We start from the raw sequence: 23,694 nt of genomic DNA on the forward strand, positions 1-23,694 counted from the left end.
TAGTTGGATTAACACTACTTAGACTTGGTTATCCTTAGTTAATTACATGTGGTTTGAAAGCAATCAAATCGAGTGAAAAGTTTAGAATGTTCACTGAACTGCCCATTCATTTGTGTAGCAAATGCGCCAAGCAACAACTTGTGCTTTCTTTAATCCCTTTTTCTTCTTTTCCCATACCTTAGATTTCTTTTTCATTTTTCTTCCCTTTTAACAACCAAAGCGCATGAACAAAGGTTCACAATTCTATCCGAATGGAATATACAAATAATATATAAACGCTTTTTGTGTTTTCACATTTGCGTACAGTCCTATGGCATGTAATTATTTTGCAGAAAAATAACCAATCAAACATGATGAAGACACAGAGAAACGTCAATATGTTACTTTTTGGATTAAAGCTCCCAGTGGTAGAAATACTCTGTTTCAAGTGGATTATTAGTAGTGGCACATCACCCAAATAAGCACACTCCACGTAGTTTTTCAGATCTCTTTTCCCTAATAAGATATTCAGGAACGTCAATTTCTACTTTTATTTCTCAAGTCTAGCATGGGTGCATAGATTGTGATGCCACTTGATGAATCTTGACATGCTTAGTGACACAAAAATCGGTTCCTTATCTCTGCACCATATAATAGCTTTTCAAAACAAAAGTAAAAGGTTAAAGCAACTCATAAAGAGACAGCCAATGCATTACATCTACGAGGCCACGGAAACATCTTCAATGAATAGGACCATTCATAAATAAGTAACTTTATCATTTAACGTTTACAAAATAAAATATTCGACAAGTTTTTTTTGTGTAGTTGTTATGTTGCAGAAAGAGGAAAATGTCTACGAATATCAGAGGAAGAATGAGCCACTAGGAAGGGAACTCGACTATTGAAGTGCTTATCATTTATTTGGTTTATTTTTATCTATATTCAGATTTGAGGCTACGCGTATGAGATAAGTTATCATTGTATTCATGTACATATCGCGTTGCACTTCATAATTTAGGTGAATTGTTTCACTTTTTCACAACAATTGTTGGTGCCTCATATATTCTTAGCCAGAAAAATCAGAGAATAAAACAACAATAATAATTTCAAGAATCTTAAAAAAATGTGCATAATTTGAGAAGTGACACAAAATTTAAAATAGATAAACAATAACAAATTTGAGTCATTAGGACTAAGTTCTTTGGAGATTCCAGAATATTTTGCATTCTATATAAGTGAATACAAATCTCACATCTATGAACCAGTTTTATGGGATTGAGTTATGTTTAAAGTTCACCCCATAATATGGTATCAGAGTCATTTAAACTCTATCCTAATTAGTGTTTGTTAGGTCTATCGTGTCATCCGTTATCAGGCTGTTATCGGATCACTCATAATATGTTGTCCCACGCACAAGCCTGTTAGTGCAAACCTCATTCCATGAACAATTTTATGGAATTGAATTAGACTTAAAGTTTAATTCATAATAAAGTGATGAGCGGAAGAACTTGATTTGGAAAGATAAGATTTATATTTTCATAATAGAGTGAGGGGTGGAATAACTTGATTTGGAAAGATAAGATTTATATTTTAGTAAAAAATGGTAGAAATTAATTATGTTTGGGAATAATCGTTAAGAAGTTAGGTTGGAACACGCACCATCATCAGAATCATAATGTATGATCATATCTCTTTGGATTTCTCTTTCTTGAGATACTCGAAGAAACAGTCAACCAGATCACATGGAAAAATTGGAAATAGTTTTTTTTTCTTTATTTCTTTTATATTCAGCATGTTTACTATTGTCTTTTTTTCTTTTCAGTCTTCAAGAGATTTTAGATAGTTTGATTAGAATGGAATAAAAATAAGAGTTTTGAAGAATCTTCATTCCTAAATAAATAAAAATGACAGATAAACATTGCAAGTGAAATTGAAATAAAATTATGATGGACCTTTGATAAGAATATAAAATTTAAAAATAGTAATAAATAGATGACCAATGAACGAGTGGTTGCACAGATTATATATACGCAGTAGTGGCAGATATCGATTTGATCCAAACAGAACATAAAGATCGCTCCTTACACACGCACTGTTTCAACATCAAAGTGTTCACTCTTCTTCTCTTTCAACAATCTAAGTCTTCACTCTTCTTCTCAATCATGGGTATGGAGCCAGACATTGAATCCAAGTACGCTCATAACGGCAAGGTTATGGTGGGCACTGCCATTCTCCTATTCGTTCTCACAATCCTCATCATTATGTTCAACACCTACGTCCGCTTCTGCCGCCGTCGCCGCCGCGCTCTCTTGTCTCATTCCCTTCCGACCACTTCCTCCGCCGAGCCCTGTCTCGATCCTTCCGTCATCAAGTCCCTCCCCACTTTTTCCTTCTCCGCCGCCGTCCACCGCTCTCTCCAGGACTGCGCCGTCTGCCTGTCGGAGTTCGCCGACGGCGATAAAGTCCGCGCGCTCCCAAACTGTAACCACGGTTTCCACGCCGACTGCATCGACGCCTGGTTCGCCTCTCACTCCACGTGTCCTCTCTGCCGAACCCCGGTCCAACCAGCCACGGCTTGCTCTGACGCTGAACCCGGTTCGGTTCCGGTTTCCGAAGCGGACGAGGGTTGCTCTTCGTCTTTGGGTCCCCTAATTGCGTGTCCGAGAAAGACTTTGGATATAGTGATTGAGGTGGCTGATGTGGAAAGAGGGTTGGATCCTGTAACCGAAGATGACGGATTCAGATGCTCATTCAAGAGGTTTTGTAATGCTTAAGCTAACAAATGCTAGGGTTCATGATAATGTTAATCCCTGAATTTCATCTTAATCGATGAATAATCACAAATCTCAATTGAATTTGGTTAGTAATCTACATTTAGACGATGGTAATTTTCGATTATTTTACCTTTTAGTGTATTTGATTAAAAGCAAAAAAAAATAAAAATTGTGTATTTAATAGAAATTATTTTTGTAAATATTAATTATTTCACTCTAACTTTTTTTAAAAATTCAAGTATACTTGGTTGGGCGCATATGCGTAAATTCAAAAGTTGTTAGTTTGTCTTTATTTTTTTAACATCTTTTTCTATTGTTTAAAATTTATTATAAAATCAGGAGAGTTATTATATTAGATAAGTTGTAAAGCCTTTAAAATGTTATTTTTTTTAATAATTTTAAACGATAAAAAAAATTAAAAATATATTAGAAACTTTCAAAGCAATTCTTCTCTACTAAATCTGTATTTTCCAGTTAGTACGTTTTAATAAAAATAATAATAATATCAACCGTAAAAATGTCAGTGACATGTATTTTTCATGCATTTTTATTTATTTATTTAAATGTATTAAAATCTGTCAAATTATGAGAAAGTTTCATTACAAAATCAAAGTTATTAATTCTATATTTTTAATCAATTTTAATTGATAATAAAAAGTATTTAACGATTTTGAACATGCACTAAGTTGACAATATTGTAATAACAGTGAATGGGCTGATCCGAATGAATATTGGGCTTTGATTATTCCTAGCCCATATTTCTAAGTTCACTCTAATGCTTTCTTGCATCCATTCTCTTACTCCCATTTAAAAATACTTGTACCTTCTTCTATACACTTCTTAGGTACTAACTTTAATACTTATTTTGGTATTCATTATGTATCTTAGAATACAATAGGAAACATATTTTTTAAAGGAATATATTCAACTTTTCTAGAAAAAGTTGTAATGCATTGTTGCAAAAATTTTGTAAGTATACAATGTTCATGTAAAGCGAATTTTTAAATTAAAGTATTGAATCTTCAATAATTAGCGTTGTTTTATTGTTAAAGAGTTTCTCTCGTCGATTTAAGTTTTTACATATTTTTTATAAATAAAAAAATAATAATAGAAAATAAAAATATGAAGATAATAAATAAAGATGTAAAAAAAATCAGGCCTAGAAGATAAAGATATAATAGTAACTGTTTTATATCGAAACAAATTGTTATCTTTATTCATTAGAAACTAAGGACATTTGTTGTTATATACTTAAAAACATATATATCAAATCAAAGAAAGCATATCTTTTGTCAATATGTTATTAAGGAACAAATTAAATTCTTTTTATTTCAGGAACAAGTAAAAACAATTGACGAATCATTGTATAATTTTGTAATTTAAAGATAAAGAAATCAAAATTTAAGTTGAATTGGTTGTTTGAACAAATGAAAGACAAATTAAATGGATGTGATTTGATAAATTTCGATATGTAGATGTTAAGGTTGAGTTTTATAATGTCACTCTTCGTTTAAATTACTTTAAAAAAATCTATAATGATAAATCTCAATTATAACACTTATTAAATTATTCAAGTCTCAAATTAGTTATTATAACTTTAATCATTTGTAAGTGATAATCAATTAATCAACAGTGTAGAACAATACTTTTAGAAGATGTTTAATTAAAAACATTATAATTATAATATTAATTCTAATAAAGTATTCTTTCGAATATATTAGGTTTAAAAACATTTTTCAAAGCCAATAAGAAGAGTGATATGATTGAAATAAATTATTGATAAATTAAAATCAGATGTTTGTTTATACGAGATTGAGTTTAAAAAGAAAAAATAGTCACTTCTCATTAAAGATTAATTTTCGATAGATAAAAGTTGTTCTGAGAAATCTTAACTTATCAAGAATTAAGTAGAGCATATTCATATCTATCTTGTATCTGTGTATAATAATTATAATGAACAAAAAAATAGATCTACAATTTTTTTATCTATGAATCTCTTAACTTGAGTGATCAACACTATTTTTTTTTTTAAATGAGCGAAAAATCACCTTAAGCAAATATTTTTTTTTATATATTTTTTCACCTCGTTTAAGTGAACAAACTCACATTAAATATTTACAATGATGTTTGATCAAATATTCTTTCTTGACTAATTTTTAAATGTCTTGTATCGCACTTTCAACCAATCATCTGAATTTATCCATCTATTGATAGAGATAATAAAACTCTTAATTATACTTTTTTAAAACGAAAGTAAAAAAACTTATAATACATATTTAATATTTTTTCAAACACCATTCAATCATATCGAATTCCCATGAATTTCTTTTTATGTATCTAATGGGGTTTTTTAATATATCCTTTAAAAAACTGACATTGTATTTCCTTTACGTATTTTTGTTTAGAAGTTGGGAATAATACATTTGAAAATATAAAAGAAATTTAATGTGAAATAATACTTGGATTATTAATAATGGGTGAGATTAAGATAATTAATCTAAGAGTAGTTTGTTGTACTTGTGGAGACAAAAAGAGTTGGTAAGAATATATGTTGTAATCAATTGAACTATTAAAACTTTTAAGAGGTATTAGTAAACTATCTTATTATTGTCTAACCTTTAACACGTATGTTTTACTTTACTAAATGATCAATCTTTTGTATTTTGAAAAAACTATTTGTCCAAAGCTTTTTACAAATGTTTTTGAAGCCTTATTTGAACCTCCATTATAAAACCAACACGTTTTTAAAATATTTCAAAAATTTAAATTTTATTAATTATTTTAAATTCACATTTATATTATTTCTGTATATTTTGAATGAATGATGTTAACAATAATTTATTATTTTATTTTTAAATGCTCATACTTATTATTTCCTAATATTTATATATTTATTTAAATTATATATAATAAATGTGTTAACCCTACTTTTCAACAATGCCTTCTCACTATAAATTCTCAACATGTTTTAGTGGCTATGACAAGTAAAATAAAATTGTCCATCGAGTGTTAACTTGAATTCATATGTTTAAGACTGAGTTCTAATTCATAAAATTTGCTTATCATCGACGACAACACTGAAGATCTAAGGTAGGATCTCAGCCTTAATTATGTAGATTTTTTAATGATTTATTTTCTCTAGTCTTGTTTGTGTTAATGTCACATGATGTTGTCAATAGATGAAATATTTTTTAGTTGCTTTAATTTTGGGGTTTAGGGTTTATACCAAAAAAATATTTTGAAGCTTTGTGAATATGTTTCAAATGATTTTTGTGTTCTTTTGTTATCCGGTAACAAAAATAAGAGAAAGACGACGATTACGATAGAAAAAGAGTAATAATCGACAAATTAAGAATTAAGTGGTATGTCTTAAATGGATTATACGAGTATGTTTTAATTAAAAAAATTATTTGAAGATTGTTCAATTTTAGGATTTAAATTTCAAAATATATTTGTAATGATTGTACGAGTATGTTTTAAGTTAATTTACATATTTTTTTTAGTTAATCGAGATGCAAGAGAATAAAAGTACAAATAATACAATAAGAGAAATAACAAGTAGTTTAAGTGTTGGAGTATGTAATGTAACTTTTGATTTTTGTTCGAAGTTTAAGGTTTATGTTGTGTCGTGGGTCAATCCTAAATGAGATATATGTGGGTCAACTGGTGATCATAGCGACTTTACTTTGACTTAAACTTAGTCTTATTGGCTTGTGCTTAAGGTTATAGACTGTAGTGTCATGAGCCGAGTTTGATGTTGCCTCCAAGCAGATTGTCTGTCAATTTGAGTATTTAAGGATATTAATGTCAAATCAACGTGAATTAGGGGATCCCAGATAATCAGTCTTAAATAGAAGACAATATTTATTAATGGAATAGGCCAATAAGAAGGTCAAATACAAAGGAGATATGATGGATATTTTAGTATATGTCAAAGAATGCACGAGGAAGAAAGACAAAATACACAGTAGCTAAGGATTCACATATTCTTGGGTACACTAAATGCTCCATGTTGAGTTCGTCAGTACTCTTGTATGAAACAATTTATGTTAAAAACATTTTTAGAGGTTTTTGGAGTATAATCTATTATGTTTTTAAGTTTTTTTGTCATTTGATATATTATAAAATGAACATTTAGTAGAAATATTAAGAGAAATGGAAAGAATGGTAGATGACTTAAAACACTTTGAATGCGACTCTAAGAAAATAATGAACTATTGAGAAACATTGTTGCAGGTTCTATATCGACTAGAGATCATGACATTTCATAATATATAAGTGGGTGCAAACCTCATCCTCTAAGTCAGTTTTACGAGATTGAGTTTGAATTAAAGTCCATTTTTTCAATATAATATTATATTCATTTAAAACCTATCGTAATGAGAGACTCTTGGTCTTAACATGCCACCTGCTATTAGAATGAGTGCAAACCATGAGCTTGAACTACACTTAAAATCCAATTCTCAATAAAAATGAAAAGTATATCTCTATATTGATTTATTAATATAAAATCATTCCATGATGTTTGATTAATTTGTTACCTGTAGTATACTTATTTGAAATGTTTAGATTTTTAGTGAGTAATATGTATTTTTCAGTGTATGAAAACTGTACTAAATATTTTTCTCCATGTGTTTTTTGTGGTAATATGTAATATTTATTGTTCTACATTTTGATTTTCTTTTTACTAAATTTGTTAGATTAAAATTATATGTTATATTTTATTTAAAATATGTCATTTGTAAAATAACGTCGTGTTGTTACTGTGGTTTTAAAGTTATTGATCATATGAACTAGTTTAAAAAAATGTCTTCAGTGTATTATATTTTGGGTTAATTTTATGATTTTTTTTCTTGATTTTCTAAATTCAATAAATATTTTCTAGTATGTTATCTGTGATTCTCTTTAATCCCACTAAATTATACAAATATGGAAACTTTTTCCTAAAAAAACAAAACTCATTTTATATTATTTATATTTAAATTCTGTATTAAGTGTAGAGGAATATGTAACTGAAAAAACTATAGTAACCCTCAAATGTTGGCGCCATCAATCAATCAAGAAAATTGAGAATTCGCGCTTTTTCTCAATTTAATTTCAGTATTTTTTCTTCTCAATTTTATTTCGGCTTTTCCCTCTCTACTTTCTTCAAATCTCATAAAACCACCATCAGCCATTACCTCCCAATGTATATTTCTTCCTATAATCAAATCAAATAGACTACGTAAACATATTTTAACAGAAACCTTTTTGTAGTTATATATGAACAATCTTTGTTCCTTTACTAGGTTTACACAGATCCATATTTTTGGGTGTTATAGACACTCACAGTCAGAGCTTCCTCTTTCTTATTCAAAGGTCTGCATTTTAGGGTTCTTAAGATGATTATTAAGCGGAGTATGAAAACTGCAATTCCAAAGCGGAAATCCTTAAAGTCAGAAAAACTAGGGAATTCGGAGATTCAGCAGATGTCGAGATTAAATGGGGTTTGTTCTGCTGAAGGAGTCTCTGGATCCGGAGAAGCGTCCAATTCAAATTCAAATTCAGTGGATTCCAATGGCACAATTAGAGATTTGCCCCAATCAGAAGAAGCGGAAGGGGTTCGTGCCATTCAACTTCAGTCTTCCAGGGGTCGCGCCAAGAAGCTTCCTTGCAGGTTTAACGATTCTGTTCTTTACAACCGGTTAGGGTCTGTAAAGGAGGATAGGAATACTTTACAAGACGTTGCTATCATGGGTAGTGAGCTAGATTCTCCTTGTTTTCCATGTTCTGCTGAGCTAAGAGATTCTGAGTACTCAGTTAAGACTGTTAAAAAGACAGTTAATGGGGGTCGTTCTTTGTTGGTTAAAGAAAAGAGTAATGGTGTACCTGGACTAAGTTCCGATGCTGAATGTGTGAATGGAAGTGGGAAAAGGAAGAGAGATGTTGAATGTGTGAATGAAAATGGGAAAAGGAAGAGAGATGTTTGCAGATTGGAGGATTTTTGCTTGGGTGATATAGTTTGGGCAAAATGCGGGAAGACCCATCCTGCTTGGCCTGCTGTAGTCATTGATCCTTTCCTTCGAGCTCCCAAATCAGTCATAAGTTGTTGTGTCCCTTCTTCACTTTGTGTTATGTTTTTTGGTTACTCAAAAAATGGGAAGAGAAGGGTAAGGATTGTTTGATTTCTATTAAAAAAAACTGTTTTTTTGTTTTCAAAAGGTAACTAAACAGATTGCAAAGACAAATTCAGGAAAATATCAAACAAGACTAAAACAGGAGATGAGAAAGTATTACACTGGAGCTTTTTCTGCTTTTTGGTTTTTAAAACTCATATTTGGGTTGAGAAATTGTTTCTTGAGTTATGTAGAATTGTTTTAGATTTTTTCAAAACTTAAAAGTAATCAAACATGCACTAAGTCTTTACTTTATCTGTGTAATGTGTGTTCATAGATTATAGTTTTAGTTTGTGTTTAAATATTTCTAAGAAATGATGGTGGACAGGACTATGCTTGGGTGAAGCAGGGGATGATATTCTCCTTCTGGGAATTCATGGACAGGTGTGTATGGGCTGCAGTTGTTTCTGCAAAAATGTGTTGTATTTACTTACTAAATTTGCTGCTGTTCAGATTCCAGGACCAGATCAAGTTGTACAAAAGTAAAGCAAGTGACTTTCACAAGGCAATGGAGGAGGCAATGTTGGCAGAAGATGGCATTTTGGACTTACACTTGGAAGCTGAGCAAAATATGGTGGGTGCAGATTCCCGGGTTGACCACCGGTTTTCCTATCAAGACCAGGTAATTTTATATCTTTCACCTTTGTATTGCGTTAAGAACATTTATAAGCTTCATTCATCTTAAGAAAGAGGTCTAGTAATGTGGTGAGCTTGCAATATAGATTACAAAGGCTGCACTGCATTGCTTAATGATATTTAAGCTAGTCTCTTATGTAGTCACTCCTTACTTTAAGTTAAGCATGCTGTACTTGGATCCAACATGCAAAATCAATGTGGACTAGGAATTTTCAATGGTATCGGTTACTCCAAAGTTAAGAGATTTTTAGCCCAGCATGTGAAGTAAACCATGAGTGATAATTAGATGGTAGGACATGTTTGGTTATGTATGTTGGTAGGGTCCTTTAATTTTATGTGTATGAATTTTAAGTGCCAATGTGTGCAAATCTGTGTGGATAGCCACGCTTTTATGTAGTTCTACTCTTGTTGTGTGTAAATGAAAAAAGATACACCTCGTATCATTGTTGTAAGAAAAAAATATAACGAAATATGTATTAGACTTGTATCATTGTTGAAAGAAAAAATCATGCAGTTTCCTTTAAAATGTTTTCTTGTTGTCTTTTCATATGATATATAACAGGAATAACTGTATAGGCGTGAGAGACTGAGTTTTAATCTTTGATATGATGACATACTTACAATATTGTAGCATTATGTCATACTGTCTGTGCAAAAGTATATTTCCTATACATTCCTGGTTATGAAATAAAAATCTGTAACATTTAAGGTTACCACATTGTATTTTTCAACATAAACCTTTGTATTTGTTGATTCATTGTCCTATAGGCTATAGCTAAATGGTATACATTATCATGATTTTGGAAACTGATTCACATAGTGTTCAATATATTGTGTAAATTCGGAATTAGTTGGCCGGTTTAGGTAAACTTTTTTCTTTCCTTATTTTGCTGAAAGCTTTTTTAAGCCTTCAATCTCTTCCCATACATCTGTATCAGAGTAAGAATTATTTTTAGTCCATTAATCTTTTAAATCTTTAAGAGTTTGGTTAATTCTAGATTTTTTTCCTGTGAATAAATTATGTAGAGTACACTGTCTTGTGCTGGCTGTGGTTTGACGTTGCCATGTAAAACCATGAAGAAGATTAAGGATTCAAGTTGTGCTCCTCAGCACTATTGCAAGTCCTGTGCAAAGGTTCTGTCACTGTTCTGTGTAGATGTTTTGAATTTCTTGAGTGTATAAATTAGTTGCTGAAATTTGATTACCTTTATTGGGGTTCTGTTACAACAGTTAATAAAATGGAAACAATATTGTGGCATTTGCAAAATGATTTGGCACCATTCAGATGGGGGAAATTGGGTGAGATTGTCTACTTTCTTAATGTATCTATTAGATTTTATTAATTATTTCTACAAAAGAAATATTTTTTTGAGATCTGGTGGCCTGCGTGGTTAAATTCTGTCAGGTATGTTGTGATGGTTGTAACGTCTGGGTGCATGCTGAGTGTGACAATATTTCCAGTAAACTTTTCAAGGTATCGTGTGTGTGTGGTGACACTTCATTCTGATCTCTTTGATAATTTTTTTATAAGACTGACTAGTTTCTTAATGCAGGATCTAGAAAATATGGATTATTATTGCCCCGATTGCAAGGGAAAATTCAATTGTAAATTATCAACATCACATGGGCACAAGTCAAAAAAGATGTATGTAGAAATTATTTATTTTTTCCTCTACCACATTTTTGAGTGACTTCAGACATTTTGATTTTATTCTCTGAATATGATGTGATATTTTTCTACATAGATCAATGGAGAATAGTCAAAAACTTGTATTACTTGAAAATCTTGCGGTGATATGCAATGGCATGAAAGGAATTTATATTCCAAAGCTTCATTTGTAAGTCTTCAACACACTTTTGTATATTACGAGGATGAAACTATGATTAACTTTTTTAGATAGGTTCACAAGCAAACCTATGTTCGATCTGGGAACCAGTTAAGAACTTTTGATGATTAAACCTATTATGTCATTCAAGAGGAAATTAATATAGCTTATTTTTATTAAATTTTCTTGCAGGGTTATGTGCAATTGCGGCTTGTGTGGTTCAAGGAAGCATACACTTACTGAATGGGAAAGGCATGCAGGTTGCAAAGCCAAAAAATGGAAACATAGCGTGAAAGTAGAAGGCACAACTCAACCGCTAATAAAATGGGTCTGTGGCAGTTCTTGTCATACTAGATGCATGACAATTCTTTTCCCGTGAATTGTGTGTTGGTTGTTTTTTGTATCCACATTGATGAAATTTTTTACTCACTTGGATTACTTCACTTCTGTCTGGTGTTTACATCTCTTTTATTTCAAACATCTCCCAATTTTCAATTACGCAGCTATTGTGCTGTAATGTGTGTATATAGTGCCTTTATTTTTTCTTATAACGTGTTTCTTTCTTTTCTTTTAACTATAATAATATTTACTTCAGATCACTGAACACAATGCTTCAGCTGGAGTTCCCCCGCAGTTAGATCAGCAGCAAATTCTCTCCTTTTTGCAAGGTGAATTTCTGATTCTTATAAACCTTTACATATTGAAGCATCAATTTCTATCACGGGATCAGGTGTTAGGACACGTCGAAGTCACATGTCTTGTTGAATATATCTTGGAAAGGGAGAAACTTATTTTGTTTTTACCTTATTTTTTTCAGAGAAGTACGAGCCAGTTTATGCAAAATGGACAACAGAAAGATGTGCCGTTTGCAGATGGGTGGAAGATTGGGAATATAACAAAATTATCATCTGTAACAGGTGTTGTCATCATTGTTCATGTTATGATGGATATGAAAAAGTTTCATTTCTAACTCATTGGATGAACCGTCAATTATGTTATGTGCATTTGTTTATTGTGCAGGTGCCAAATGGCTGTCCACCAAGAATGTTATGGGGTAAAGAATGTTCAGGACTTTACTTCCTGGGTTTGTAGAGTTTGTGAAACTCCTGATGTTGAGAGAGAGTGTTGCCTCTGCCCAGTAAAAGGTACTTATTTACACCGAGTATTTTTTGTTGTATAGGCTGATGTTATTACTTTACTACGACAGTAGCAAGCCATGGATCGGATACACTAATTTTTCACCAAGAAATGGACTACTCATGTATACCTAGATTGGCTTGATTTTGTTTGATCTTTAATCTCTACACCAATTTATGAATGCAATTAATCTTGTTCCTTTTTGCAAAGTTTAGGAAAATTCTCTTCGGGGAAATCTGATAAAATTTGAACTTTCTACATGCCATCTAAAGTCCTAGCACTGTCCACTGACCATTTCAATGACTGTTTTTCCCTCATTATTGTTGGCCGCGATCAATTGCTAATCTGCTTTTACAATACGGGGAAAATGATTTGCAGGTGGGGCTTTGAAGCCAACTGATGTTGAGATGTTGTGGGTTCATGTCACATGCGCTTGGTTTCAGCCTGAAGTTCTTTTCCAAAATCATGAGGCAATGGAACCGGCCACTGGAATCCTTAAGATTCCTCGTAATTCCTTTTCGAAGGTATGACATTGGACTGAAATGTCTACGTTCATTATCAAGTGGTTTCTGCAAGCCTACAATATTCTTTCTAGCAGTACCTTTAGAACTTTGTGCTTCTTTTGATATCCATGCAGATAATACATTCATTAATATATAAAAAATTTACAATCATACAATGCAATTTTTTATTTTGGTAATTTCTCATCTCATCAAAGAAACCGTTCTTTAAAATATTAGTTTTACAAAACATTTTCTACTCAACATAAATGACACACCAACAATACAATAATAGCCAGAACTTACATAGTATAATCTTCTACCTTCAATTCAATAGAAATACACACACTCTTCCCCCATGATTTTATTCATATTGATCGGTAACATGGTGGTTAGGTTGTTATTTACCATTTTGTTTCCCCCTTTTTTTGCTGGATTTGGGTGTGCTATACTTCTAGATTGGTTTCATTGTTTAACGTTTCGTGTCTATTTTGATGGCAGACTTGCGTGATCTGTAAACAAAGCCACGGTTCCTGTATAAGTTGTTGCAAATGTGCTACACATTTTCATGTGACATGCGCGTCAAGAATGGGATATATCATGGAAGTAAGTTTAATGGTCCTTTGGAATATGAACAAACCAAAGTTGTAAAATTACTTGTTTTTTTCCTCTTAACTTGCTTCATCAAGCTTTCCATAATAAGTAAGGTTCTAGGAAGCATTTAATTGTATGATGATTACCACTTCTGGGGAGAAATATTTATTTTGTTTAAATTTACAGTTGCATTCGACAGAAAAGAATGGGACTACAACAACGAAGACGCTGATATACTGTGCAACTCACAGGTTTGGGCTCTGGTCACTAAAGGACAATGACTTATTTTCCATGTGATTTTTTTAAGAGTGTTCATATATCATTTTAGGCTCCCAAACCCAGATTCGGGACTAGTTGTGCATACACCCATGGAGGTATTCTCACCGTCAATTTCGCTTCATAATCACCCGAGGTGCTTCAGGGGATCAAGTCTGGCTTCCACAAAAAATATAGAACTTCTTGAACCTTCAAACTCAGAAATTCATGAGATTGATCCACTATCTGCTGCCCGCACTCGGGTGTACGAAAGGTCTTCCAATAAGGTGCTTTAGAACATTCTATTGTGGCCGTGAAATTGTATGAAATTTTATAGCTTTTTGTTTTATGGTCATATCATAGTTCCTTCCGGTAGTTCAGCTGCATCCAAAACTAAATACTATAATCTGGATTTGGTGTAAATGGGTTATTTGGGATTTTTACATTCTAAAATCTTTATGAACTCAAAATTGAAGTATATAAGTTATATTTTAAAACGCAATTTCTAACAAAAGGAAATCATCTTTAAGAACACAAATTTTAATAGAAAAATTGTGATTTTATGATGATTTTATTTTTTTAAAATAATAGAAATCTTATTTTAAAACATGATTAAAACAAAAAAAAATAGTCTCATTTTAAAATTCGACCTATATATATACCATGTAATTTTTTAAAGATCTATTCGTTTAAGTATTTTTTCTAAATTATATACCTAAAAGGTAAAAAAGTCTAGTTATCTACTTTGCATTATCTAATCAGTTTAGTTTGGTGTAATTCAATTTATTTCCCCTAATATTGCCAGAAGACTGTTGCGCCTACAATTCACTTGCTTGGGGGGCCAAAGATTCACTCTTTAACTGAAGTAACTCTATTGAATGGCATTAAGGTAATATTTTTTTGGTGTTCGACCTATTGCTTTTGAAATGGGCAACCAGTCTTTTTGAGCTGTGACTGTACCACAGGATCTTTTTTCACATTTGGTAGATTTTTTTTCCTAACTTGAAATGTTGTTCTGTGACAGGATGCTCAATCTCGTGAATTTTCTTCTCTTAAGGAACGTCTTCATCATTTACGGGTTAGTTAGTCTTTCCATTTGGTCAAATTAAAACTTAACTTTTATTTTCAAATTAACATTCTGTCCGTTTTTTTTTGCCTTGTTATATTCAACCTTAAATGTTTTGGGGTCGCAGAAGACAGAAAACCAAAGAGTTTGCTTAGGAAAATCAGGAATTCATGGATGGGGCCTCTTTGCTCGTAGAGATTTACAAGAAGGAGAAATGGTAACAGTATTAATTTAAGATGGCCCATTGTTGGATAAGTACTTACCCTGTTTCCTTGAAGGACAATATGCAAAAGTTTTTTATGCGTGTCTGCAGGTTGTTGAATATCGTGGTGAGCAGGTACGACGTAGTATTGCAGACCTAAGGGAAGCAAAGTATCGTTCAGAAGGCAAAGATTGTTATGTGAGTATCTTGTTTTTTTATATCTGTCAGTATTGTACTATATACACCCAGACACTTTCTGTGTGCTGCCTTATTCTGATAAAATAATGAGATTCATTTGATTGGTAACTCAAATTTTGTGTGCTTTTGCTTGCTGTCTGCTTCACATGAAAAATGATAAATTGATTGTTTTTTATCCCAACTTTTTAAAGGGCTTTTTATATAGAAATCCTATAAGTATTGAGATTTATCAAGATTTGGTTTTAGATAAATAGCCCATTTTATTCTCATTAATTCTACTTGGGTCTTAAATATTGAGGGTTACACAGTTCCATTTTTCATGTGTTCTAAATATGTGAATTCATTCTCTCTCCCTTTCCAAGATAGTCAAACTGCCAAAGCTAAACCTTTTAGTTGGGGGACATGGGGATTTGTGACTTCAACTTTGGTGTTCTACCTATTCTATGATGTTCCGTTTGTCCCCCTAGTTCATGTTCAATTTTTTATCATAGATGCTTAGCGTTAACGTTGGGATTCATCGTACTGCGATCTAAATACCAAATGATATAAACTATGCAGTTGTTCAAGATTAGTGATGAAGTGATGATTGATGCAACGGATAAGGGCAATATTGCACGTATAATAAACCATTCTGTAAGTTATTCCGATGAATCTTGTCTTTGGACTTTGGTAAGCTAGAACTGATTTCATGTACTTTAGTTCCTCTATGGCGCTAAAAAAATGTGGGAATTGTTGATGTTCAATGATGAATTATTTGTTTATGATTTTTTTTTATGAATCAACCTGTCCTGTTACAGTGCATGCCAAACTGCTTTGCAAGGATTATGTGCTTGAGTGGTGAGGAGAATCGGATTGTGCTTATTGCGAAGACCATTGTTACAGCTGGTGAAGAACTAACGTAGGTTTTGTTGTGTTTGTATATTTTTATGGTTTGTGCATATAAGGAATCATGCATACTGAACTGAAAGTGACAAACATGATATATAATAATGCCTTATTTTTAGGAATAAAGATGTTAATGAGACTAACATGATTTTTTGTGTTTTAATGTTGCAACAGGTATAATTACTTGTTTGATGTAGATGAACCGGATGAACTGAAGGTGCCCTGTCTCTGTAAAGCCCCTAATTGTAGGGAATTTATGAACTAGGTTCTCTGTTCTACATTGTTTCTACCCAACCATGAAGAAATATTTGTTGATTCTTCTTCAACTTTTAGATTTTTTTATAAGTTAATTACTTTGTATACCATTGGATTTACATTATAGAATAAAGGAAAATTTGCTGAGTCGGATGAATTTGCTGTAACGTGACATGTTCCATTATATTTTTAATACATTTTTTGGGTACAAATATTTTTTATTAACATCTAATGTTCGAACAGTTAGTTTTAAGAGTTTAATTATATGATGACTTACTATGTAAACTCTTATAATCAATTAAAAACCACCTTAGATTAATGGTATCAAATTAGAATTGGCTATATTTGTAACAAAAATTGTAAGATGAATTTTTTTTAAACTCAGCAAATCGATTCTCTTAGAAATTTGTTGGATCTTCATTTAGATCAATTTGATGTAAAAATTGAGATTTGAGATACATTTATTTTATAATATTTTTATTCAACAACTAGCTATGATTGGTTCTTTCGGCTAGTTTAGGTGGGTTTTTATAACATTGCCTTAGTTATGTGTTTTTTTTACAATTCCCATTGTGAAGATATTTTTATTCTACATTTTATGATCTTAAGCTTTATTATTATTTGGTACTTTTCTAATTTTAAAATTTTCATAATAACATTTACTTTTTTGTTGTTGTTTCTCTTCAATAAATCTTAACTTTTATTAGTTTTGGATTTTATGTTAAATTTTATTTACTTATTTATATCTATATATAAAAAGGATTTTTTTTTCTATCTATTTTTCTTTTTCATTTTACTCTTATAATAATTTCTCATTTTATTAAATTATTTGTATTTCGTAATTTCATAAAAAACAATTTTCAAATTGATTTAAGATACCCAAATGTCAAATCCATTTATGAAATAATATTAAGTTAAATTTTTTTAGATAAATGATATCGAGAGCACCAGCCTCACATGCTTAATACACATTTTTCCAAGAGGTCCAGACAACCTTTCTTCCCACAGATCCCACTCCATAAGTATTCTCACAAGCTCATTTGTCAATTTGTATTATCCCATCAATATGTCTTTGAGATTTATTGTTAAATTCAACAACTTTATAATATGTGAAAAATGAATGAATATAAAATTATTTAGAAAATAAGTTCACTATCTATTATGAAAATCTCATAGAATAATAAAAATATTGGTTTAAGTTTAAATAACAAGCATACACATTCTAAAGATTATTTTAACAAGCCTCACCATAAATTATGCTTTTAATTTTGTCATAAGATAATTTCATAGAATTTAAATTTTATTGTAAGAACGATATCTTTTGTTAATTTGAAGAAAATAACTACTTTAAATTTGTTTTAGGCCAGCTATAATACGAGAAAAGTAAGTAATTTAAATTTGCTTTAGACAAGCTAGAATATGTTGAAGTAGAATGTATGAGTAGAAGTTGGACAAAATCAAAAGCAAATGCTTGGTTTGACGTAACTAATTATAGTGAGATATAGAATTTGACGTAACCATTTAACATGCAGTTTCAGAGATTGAATGAAGCAAAAAAGAGAGAAAAAGAAGGATGAAAAGGAGGGTCGAGTAACCTGAAACAAAAAATAGGTAGGGTTGGTTGTTAATACTTTGGTATAGTGCTAAAATTAAGCATTGAAAACAAGAATCCTTAATTAGGTGTGAAAAAATGAATGGAGAGGAGTGTTACTTGCCCACTATAAATTCCTCCACAAGGGCCTAATGCTTCCTCATCCCGGTGTGCGACATAGAACACCAAATCCCAGAAGAAAATAAAACCTTTAACTTCGGTTTCCGAATACAAAAATGGAACCCTCTACAAAAATCTTCTGGGTGTTGGTTCTATGCGTAGTTGTAATGGCACACCACGCAACTGCACTGGGAATACTAAAGGAAATTAATCCACTAATCGGTGAGGAACCATTAAGAGGAAAGAGTCTAATCAACAAGGTATGCGCGTTTTCCCCAAGCAGAGGCCTATGCGTTGAGGTCCTCTCTTCCGACAAACTCAGAAGCCCTACCGCAAACCTCAAAGACTTGGCAATGATTTCCCTTAGGTTTGCTGCTACAAACGCTTCCGACATCCTCGGCGACGCCAAAACGCTCATTGACGACGACAGCCTAGAACCTGGTATCCAACAAGGTTTGGCTGATTGCAAGGAGAACATCTTGGACGCAGAGAGCCAACTGGAGGACACCATTGCTACCTTGATGATTGATTCTAAAGCTGATGCACAACGTTGGCTCAGAGCTGCCTTGGCTGCCATCGACACTTGCGATGCCTCCATCCCCGGAGACGATGATATTCTCTCTGTGAAGAGCGTCATGTTCCGCAAGCTCTGTAACATTGCCATCGTCGTCAACAAGCTCCTCGCTAATCCAACTATATTACAGAAATCTTCGCCGTTGTGGATCAATCCATATATATCGTTTCCTGTGTAACTCTTTTCTTCATTCTGTTCTTGTCAATCTCAACTTGAGCAGTGCATGCATGCTGCTGGCCGAGATTTTTCATATTTTTTTTGTTATGTGACAAACGCGTAGTTGCGTTTTAGAAGTTACACAAACAACATGATGATAGATCATGCTTGCAGGTTGATTACACCTGAGTAGATCCTTCATTAGAAAATTTTGATTGAGAATGATAAGAATTTTTTTGTTTGAAAATTTTGATTATATTGTTTCCTAGTTCTTATCTTCTTCAACTTTTGGTAGAGGCTATCATTATAGGTGTGATGCGATTTTCCTTTAGTAATGTTGGTCATAATAATACAATATATTCGTACTAAATATCAAAAGTATAAGAAGAATCACATGCAATATATATTTTTCTACAATAAAGATAAAAATCGCTACACTGTTTTAGTTCTTATAATAGAAATAACAAATATATGATGTATTTTTTATAAATTTGTCCATAAGAACTTATTGGAGAATAAAAGAAAATATTTTAAAAAAAAATCAGTTTATTGATATAAATTTAAAATTAATTTTTTGAAATAATTAATATGAAATATATTTTATAAATTTTATATATAAAGTTATTTTAATTTATGTAATATTTTTTTTTCTATTGTTCTCCTAGAAATATTTGTGGGCAGTTTATCACTAAAACAAGACATATATCTATGAATTGTTTGGATGAGTTTCTTCATCTTTTTAAGAAAGAAATAAAATTATTTATTTCATAAACTAAAATTAGTATAGCTAATTTGTATAAGTTTTTGTATTTTATTTTTAACTCATAAACTAGTTCTTAATTTATGTAGAATTTTTTTTCTTCTAAAAATATCAAACATTTCCATAAAATTAATGATAATGATACAAGGGTCTGTATAAAAAATAATCACCAAAAAATTTGAATTCACTTTTAATCTTTTCATTTCATAATTAAAAATATTCATTCAGACTGAGAATAAAATATAATTCTTTATGAGAAGAAGACAGAAAATTATAATGTATAAATCAAGAACTTATGGTACAATAATTTAATATAGCTTAACAAATTAGGCGGTTAAATTATTAGAAGAGAGTTTCATAATATTAGTCCACATATGTATTAGAGATCTCATGTCTTCAACTAGAGATTATGTCAATTTATAGTATATAAGTGAATTTGAATGAAAATAGGATAGTAATGAATGAATTTGATGATCAAAACAAGATAAATTTAAATCATCTAAACACTCATAATATGTTATGAAAACCATTATGTGTATTGTCTTCAAAATGAAGAAGGATGACAATCAACTTTCCAAGACACTATGATTTGTTTGTATGTTTATCCGTGGATGCCAATAATTCAAGAAGAAATGGAGATTTTTCATAAAAATATGATGCAAAATTTTGTTTAACTTCCAAAAGGTCAACAAGTCATTGGTTGTAAATTGTTGGAGATCTTACATCGACTAGAAATTAAGATATTTTATTCTTTATAAGTGGGTGTAAACTATATCTTATAAGTCGATTTTATGAGGTTGAGTTAAACTTAAAGTTCACTTCTTTATATAGTATCAAAGTCATTCTGGGCCTATCCTAGCGAGTGTTTGTTGGGCTTATCAGGTCACTCGCCATTATCAGACCACCCATAATATGTTGTCCCACGCATGAGCTGTCACTCTCGGCGTGAGGGGTGTGTGCTGGAGATCCCACATCGACTAAAGATTAGAGCATTTCATATATAGTATATAAGTGGGTGCAAACCTCACCTTATAATTAACAACTAAGGTTTTTGCTACCAAATTTAGAAATTAAATAATTGGTAGTTAAAACCTTAGTTGCTAATTAGATACCAATTTAGAAACTATTTAACAATAATAGAAAATAATAGAAACTAATTTAGAAACCAATTTTTTTTAGTTTCTAAAATGATCTCTATTTTAGTTCCTATTGTAACTAATTATTTTGGTATCTAAAAATTGATTTCTATTTCATGATTTTCTTGTAGTGGTTGGAGTATGAAGAAGTTTATTGGTGTTTTTTTTTGTGTTTCTTGAAGTTTAGATTGCTATGGTTTGGGATCAATAAATTGTTTGCACTTTTTACTAGAAAATTTGATATGAATAAATTGGGATCAATAAACAATATTTTAGTATACAATTTCCCAAAGACAAAAAAGATAGGAAAGTTTGAATTTCTCATCAGAACTATTTATTAAAGCCGTACAGTGCTTTGACATGCAAGATTGGAAGGAAGCTTCTATCCACTTCCTATCAATCAATTATAAGTTATTCTCGGATTGAATTATTAAACGATATTGAATTATTATACAATTTGTTAAGCTATATTGAATTATTGTACAATTTTTTCATGATTTATACATTATAATTTTGTATCTTCTTCTAATAAAGAATTTTATTTTATTACCAGTTCAGTGAATATAATTTAATTATGAAATGAAAGATTAAAAGAATTCAACTTTTTTTGGTGTTTATTTTTTATACAGACTCTTGTGTCATTATCATTAATTTTATGGAAATGTTTGATATTTTTAGAAAAAAATAACTTCTATATCAATTAAGAACTAGTTTATGAGTTAAAAATAAAAAAAAAATATAAAAGAACTTATACAAATCAGCTTTACTAAATTTAGTTTATGAAAAAAAATAATTTTATTTCTTTCTTAAAAAGATGAGGAAACCCATCCAAACAATTCATAAATATATGTCTTGTTTTAGTGATAAACTGCGCATAAATATTTATAGGAAACAATAGAAAAAACATTCTTTACATAAATTAAAATAACTTTGTATATGAACTTTTATAAAACATATTTCATATTAATTATTCCAAAAAAAAATAAAAAATTATCAATAAACTAATTTCAAAAATATTTATTTTTATTTTATTTTATCTCCAGTAAGATCTTATAGACAAATTTATAGAAGTACATCATATATTTGTTATTCTATTATAACTAAAACAGTGTACGATATAACCAAGACTCTCATTTTTATTTTTATTGCAGAAAAATATATATTGCAAATGATTCTTCTTATACTTTTGGTATTTAGTACGAATATATTTTATTATCTTGAGCAACATTACTAAAGGAAAATTCCATCACATTTATAATGATAGCCTCCACCAAGTTGAAAAAGATAAGAAATAAGAAATAATACAATCAAAATTTTCTTATGAATTCTCATTCAAAATTTTCCAAATAACCTAATGAAGGATCTACTCAGGTGTAATCCACCGCCAAGCATGATCTATCATCATGTTGTTTGTGTAACTTCTGAAACACAACTATGCATTTGTCTGAACCGTCATTTTCTTACATAACAAAACAAAGAAATGAAAAAATTCAGACAACAGCATGCACTACTCAATTTGAGATTGACAAGAAAAGATGAAGAAAAGAGTTGTAATGGAAACGAAATATATGTGGATCCACAACGATGAAGGTTTTTACAACAAAGTTGGATTAACAAGGACCTTGTTGACGACGATGACAATGTTGCAGAGCTTGCGAAAGATGGCGCTCTTAACAGAGAGAACATCATCGTCTCCGGGGATGGAGGCATCGCAAGTGTCGATGGCAGCCAAGGCAGCTCTGAGCCAACGTTGTGCATCAGCTTCAGAATCGATCATCAAGGCAGCGATGGTGTCCTCCAATTGGCTCTCTGCGTCCAAGATGTTCTCCTTGCAATCAGCCAAACCTTGTTGGACATCAGGTTCCAGGCTGTCGTCGTCAATGAGCGTTTTGGCGTCGGCGAGGATGCCGGAAGCGTTTGTGGCAGCAAACCTAAGGGAAATGATTGCCAAGTCTTTAAGGTTTGCGGTAGGGCTTCTGAGTTTGTCGGAAGAGAGGACCTCAACGCATAGGTCTCTGCTTGGGGACAATATGCATACCTTGTTGATTAGACTCTTTCCTGTTAGTGTTTCCACACCGATTAGTGGATTTATTCCTTTTAGTATTTCCAGTGCAGCTGCCTGGTGTGCCATTACAGCTACGCATAGAACCAACACCCAGAAGAGTTTTGTAGAACGTTCCATTTTGGTATTCAAAAACCAAAGTTGAAGGTTTTATTTTCTTCTGAGGTTTGATGTTCTATGCCACACACCAGGATGAGGAATCAATGGGCCCTTGCGGAGAGATTTATAGTGGTGAGTAACACTCCTCTCCATTCATTTTTTAACACCTAATTAAGGATTCTTGTTTTCAGTGCTTAATTTTAGCACTATACCAAAGTATTAACAACCAACCCTACCTATTTTTTGTTTTAGGTTACTTGACACTCCTTTTCTTCCTTCTTTTTCTCTCCGTTTTTTTTGCTTCAATCAACCTCTGGAACTGCATCTTAAATGGTTACGTCAAATTCTATATCTCACTATTAGTTATGTCAAACCAATCATTTGTCATCAGCTCCTAAGCTTTTGGTTTTCTACAACTTATACTCATACATTATGCTTCAACATATTCTAGCTGGCCTAAAAAAAATTTAAAGTAGTTATTTTCTTCAAATTAATAGTTGAAGTTATTAAAGATATATAAATACTCTTTCTATTTATGAAGACATCAATCAATTTGGAAATTGTTGTAAGTTGTAAAAATTTCAGCATAAAAGATATCATTATTTTTTTAAATTTTGGTGAGGCATCCAACTACAATCTTACCACACTTGTTTATAGTCAAACGTTGTTTATTCAAATGTAGTGACATTTTTGAAATGAAAACAAACCTATAAACAACGGTTAATTATGAAAAC

At 31.3% G+C, this 23,694-nt stretch overlaps 4 protein-coding genes across 5 annotated transcripts; 3 read left to right on the plus strand and 1 right to left on the minus strand.

Moving 5' to 3' along the window:
- The first annotated feature begins 1,925 nt into the window (after positions 1 to 1,925).
- LOC137814754 (RING-H2 finger protein ATL5) lies at positions 1,926 to 2,846 on the plus strand. Its single transcript, XM_068617646.1, has one exon. It carries the CDS (start codon positions 2,142 to 2,144, stop codon positions 2,751 to 2,753), a length of 612 nt encoding a protein of 203 aa, XP_068473747.1. The 5' UTR covers positions 1,926 to 2,141; the 3' UTR covers positions 2,754 to 2,846.
- Positions 2,847 to 7,778: 4,932 nt separating this feature from the next.
- On the plus strand, positions 7,779 to 16,687 carry LOC137814755 (histone-lysine N-methyltransferase ATX3). 2 transcript variants are annotated; one of them, XM_068617647.2, is made up of 23 exons: positions 7,779 to 8,902; positions 9,237 to 9,292; positions 9,362 to 9,530; positions 10,571 to 10,678; positions 10,775 to 10,843; positions 10,950 to 11,018; positions 11,098 to 11,189; positions 11,290 to 11,382; positions 11,563 to 11,698; positions 11,966 to 12,038; positions 12,188 to 12,287; positions 12,391 to 12,515; positions 12,886 to 13,031; positions 13,509 to 13,613; positions 13,788 to 13,852; positions 13,930 to 14,143; positions 14,662 to 14,745; positions 14,881 to 14,934; positions 15,050 to 15,139; positions 15,236 to 15,322; positions 15,881 to 15,955; positions 16,120 to 16,220; positions 16,382 to 16,687. In XM_068617647.2, the coding sequence occupies exons 1-23, from the start codon at positions 8,135 to 8,137 to the stop codon at positions 16,470 to 16,472; spliced, it is 2,970 nt and encodes a 989-aa protein (XP_068473748.1). In that variant the 5' UTR covers positions 7,779 to 8,134; the 3' UTR covers positions 16,473 to 16,687. The 2 variants fall into 2 exon arrangements, with proteins under 2 accessions (XP_068473748.1, XP_068473749.1); XM_068617648.2 differs by having other exon boundaries at positions 7,789 to 8,902; positions 14,665 to 14,745.
- A 1,533-nt stretch (positions 16,688 to 18,220) lies between these two features.
- Positions 18,221 to 19,159, plus strand: LOC137816229 (uncharacterized). Its single transcript, XM_068619305.2, has one exon. It carries the CDS (start codon positions 18,290 to 18,292, stop codon positions 18,923 to 18,925), a length of 636 nt encoding a protein of 211 aa, XP_068475406.1. The 5' UTR covers positions 18,221 to 18,289; the 3' UTR covers positions 18,926 to 19,159.
- A 2,939-nt stretch (positions 19,160 to 22,098) lies between these two features.
- On the minus strand, positions 22,099 to 23,047 carry LOC137816230 (uncharacterized). Its single transcript, XM_068619306.2, has one exon. It carries the CDS (start codon positions 22,979 to 22,981, stop codon positions 22,394 to 22,396), a length of 588 nt encoding a protein of 195 aa, XP_068475407.1. The 5' UTR covers positions 22,982 to 23,047; the 3' UTR covers positions 22,099 to 22,393.
- Positions 23,048 to 23,694: the final 647 nt, after the last annotated feature.

The sequence above is a fragment of the Phaseolus vulgaris genome, chromosome 1 (assembly GCF_051622355.1).
Source record: "Phaseolus vulgaris cultivar YP4 chromosome 1, ASM5162235v1, whole genome shotgun sequence".
NCBI classification, from domain to species: domain Eukaryota; kingdom Viridiplantae; phylum Streptophyta; class Magnoliopsida; order Fabales; family Fabaceae; genus Phaseolus; species Phaseolus vulgaris.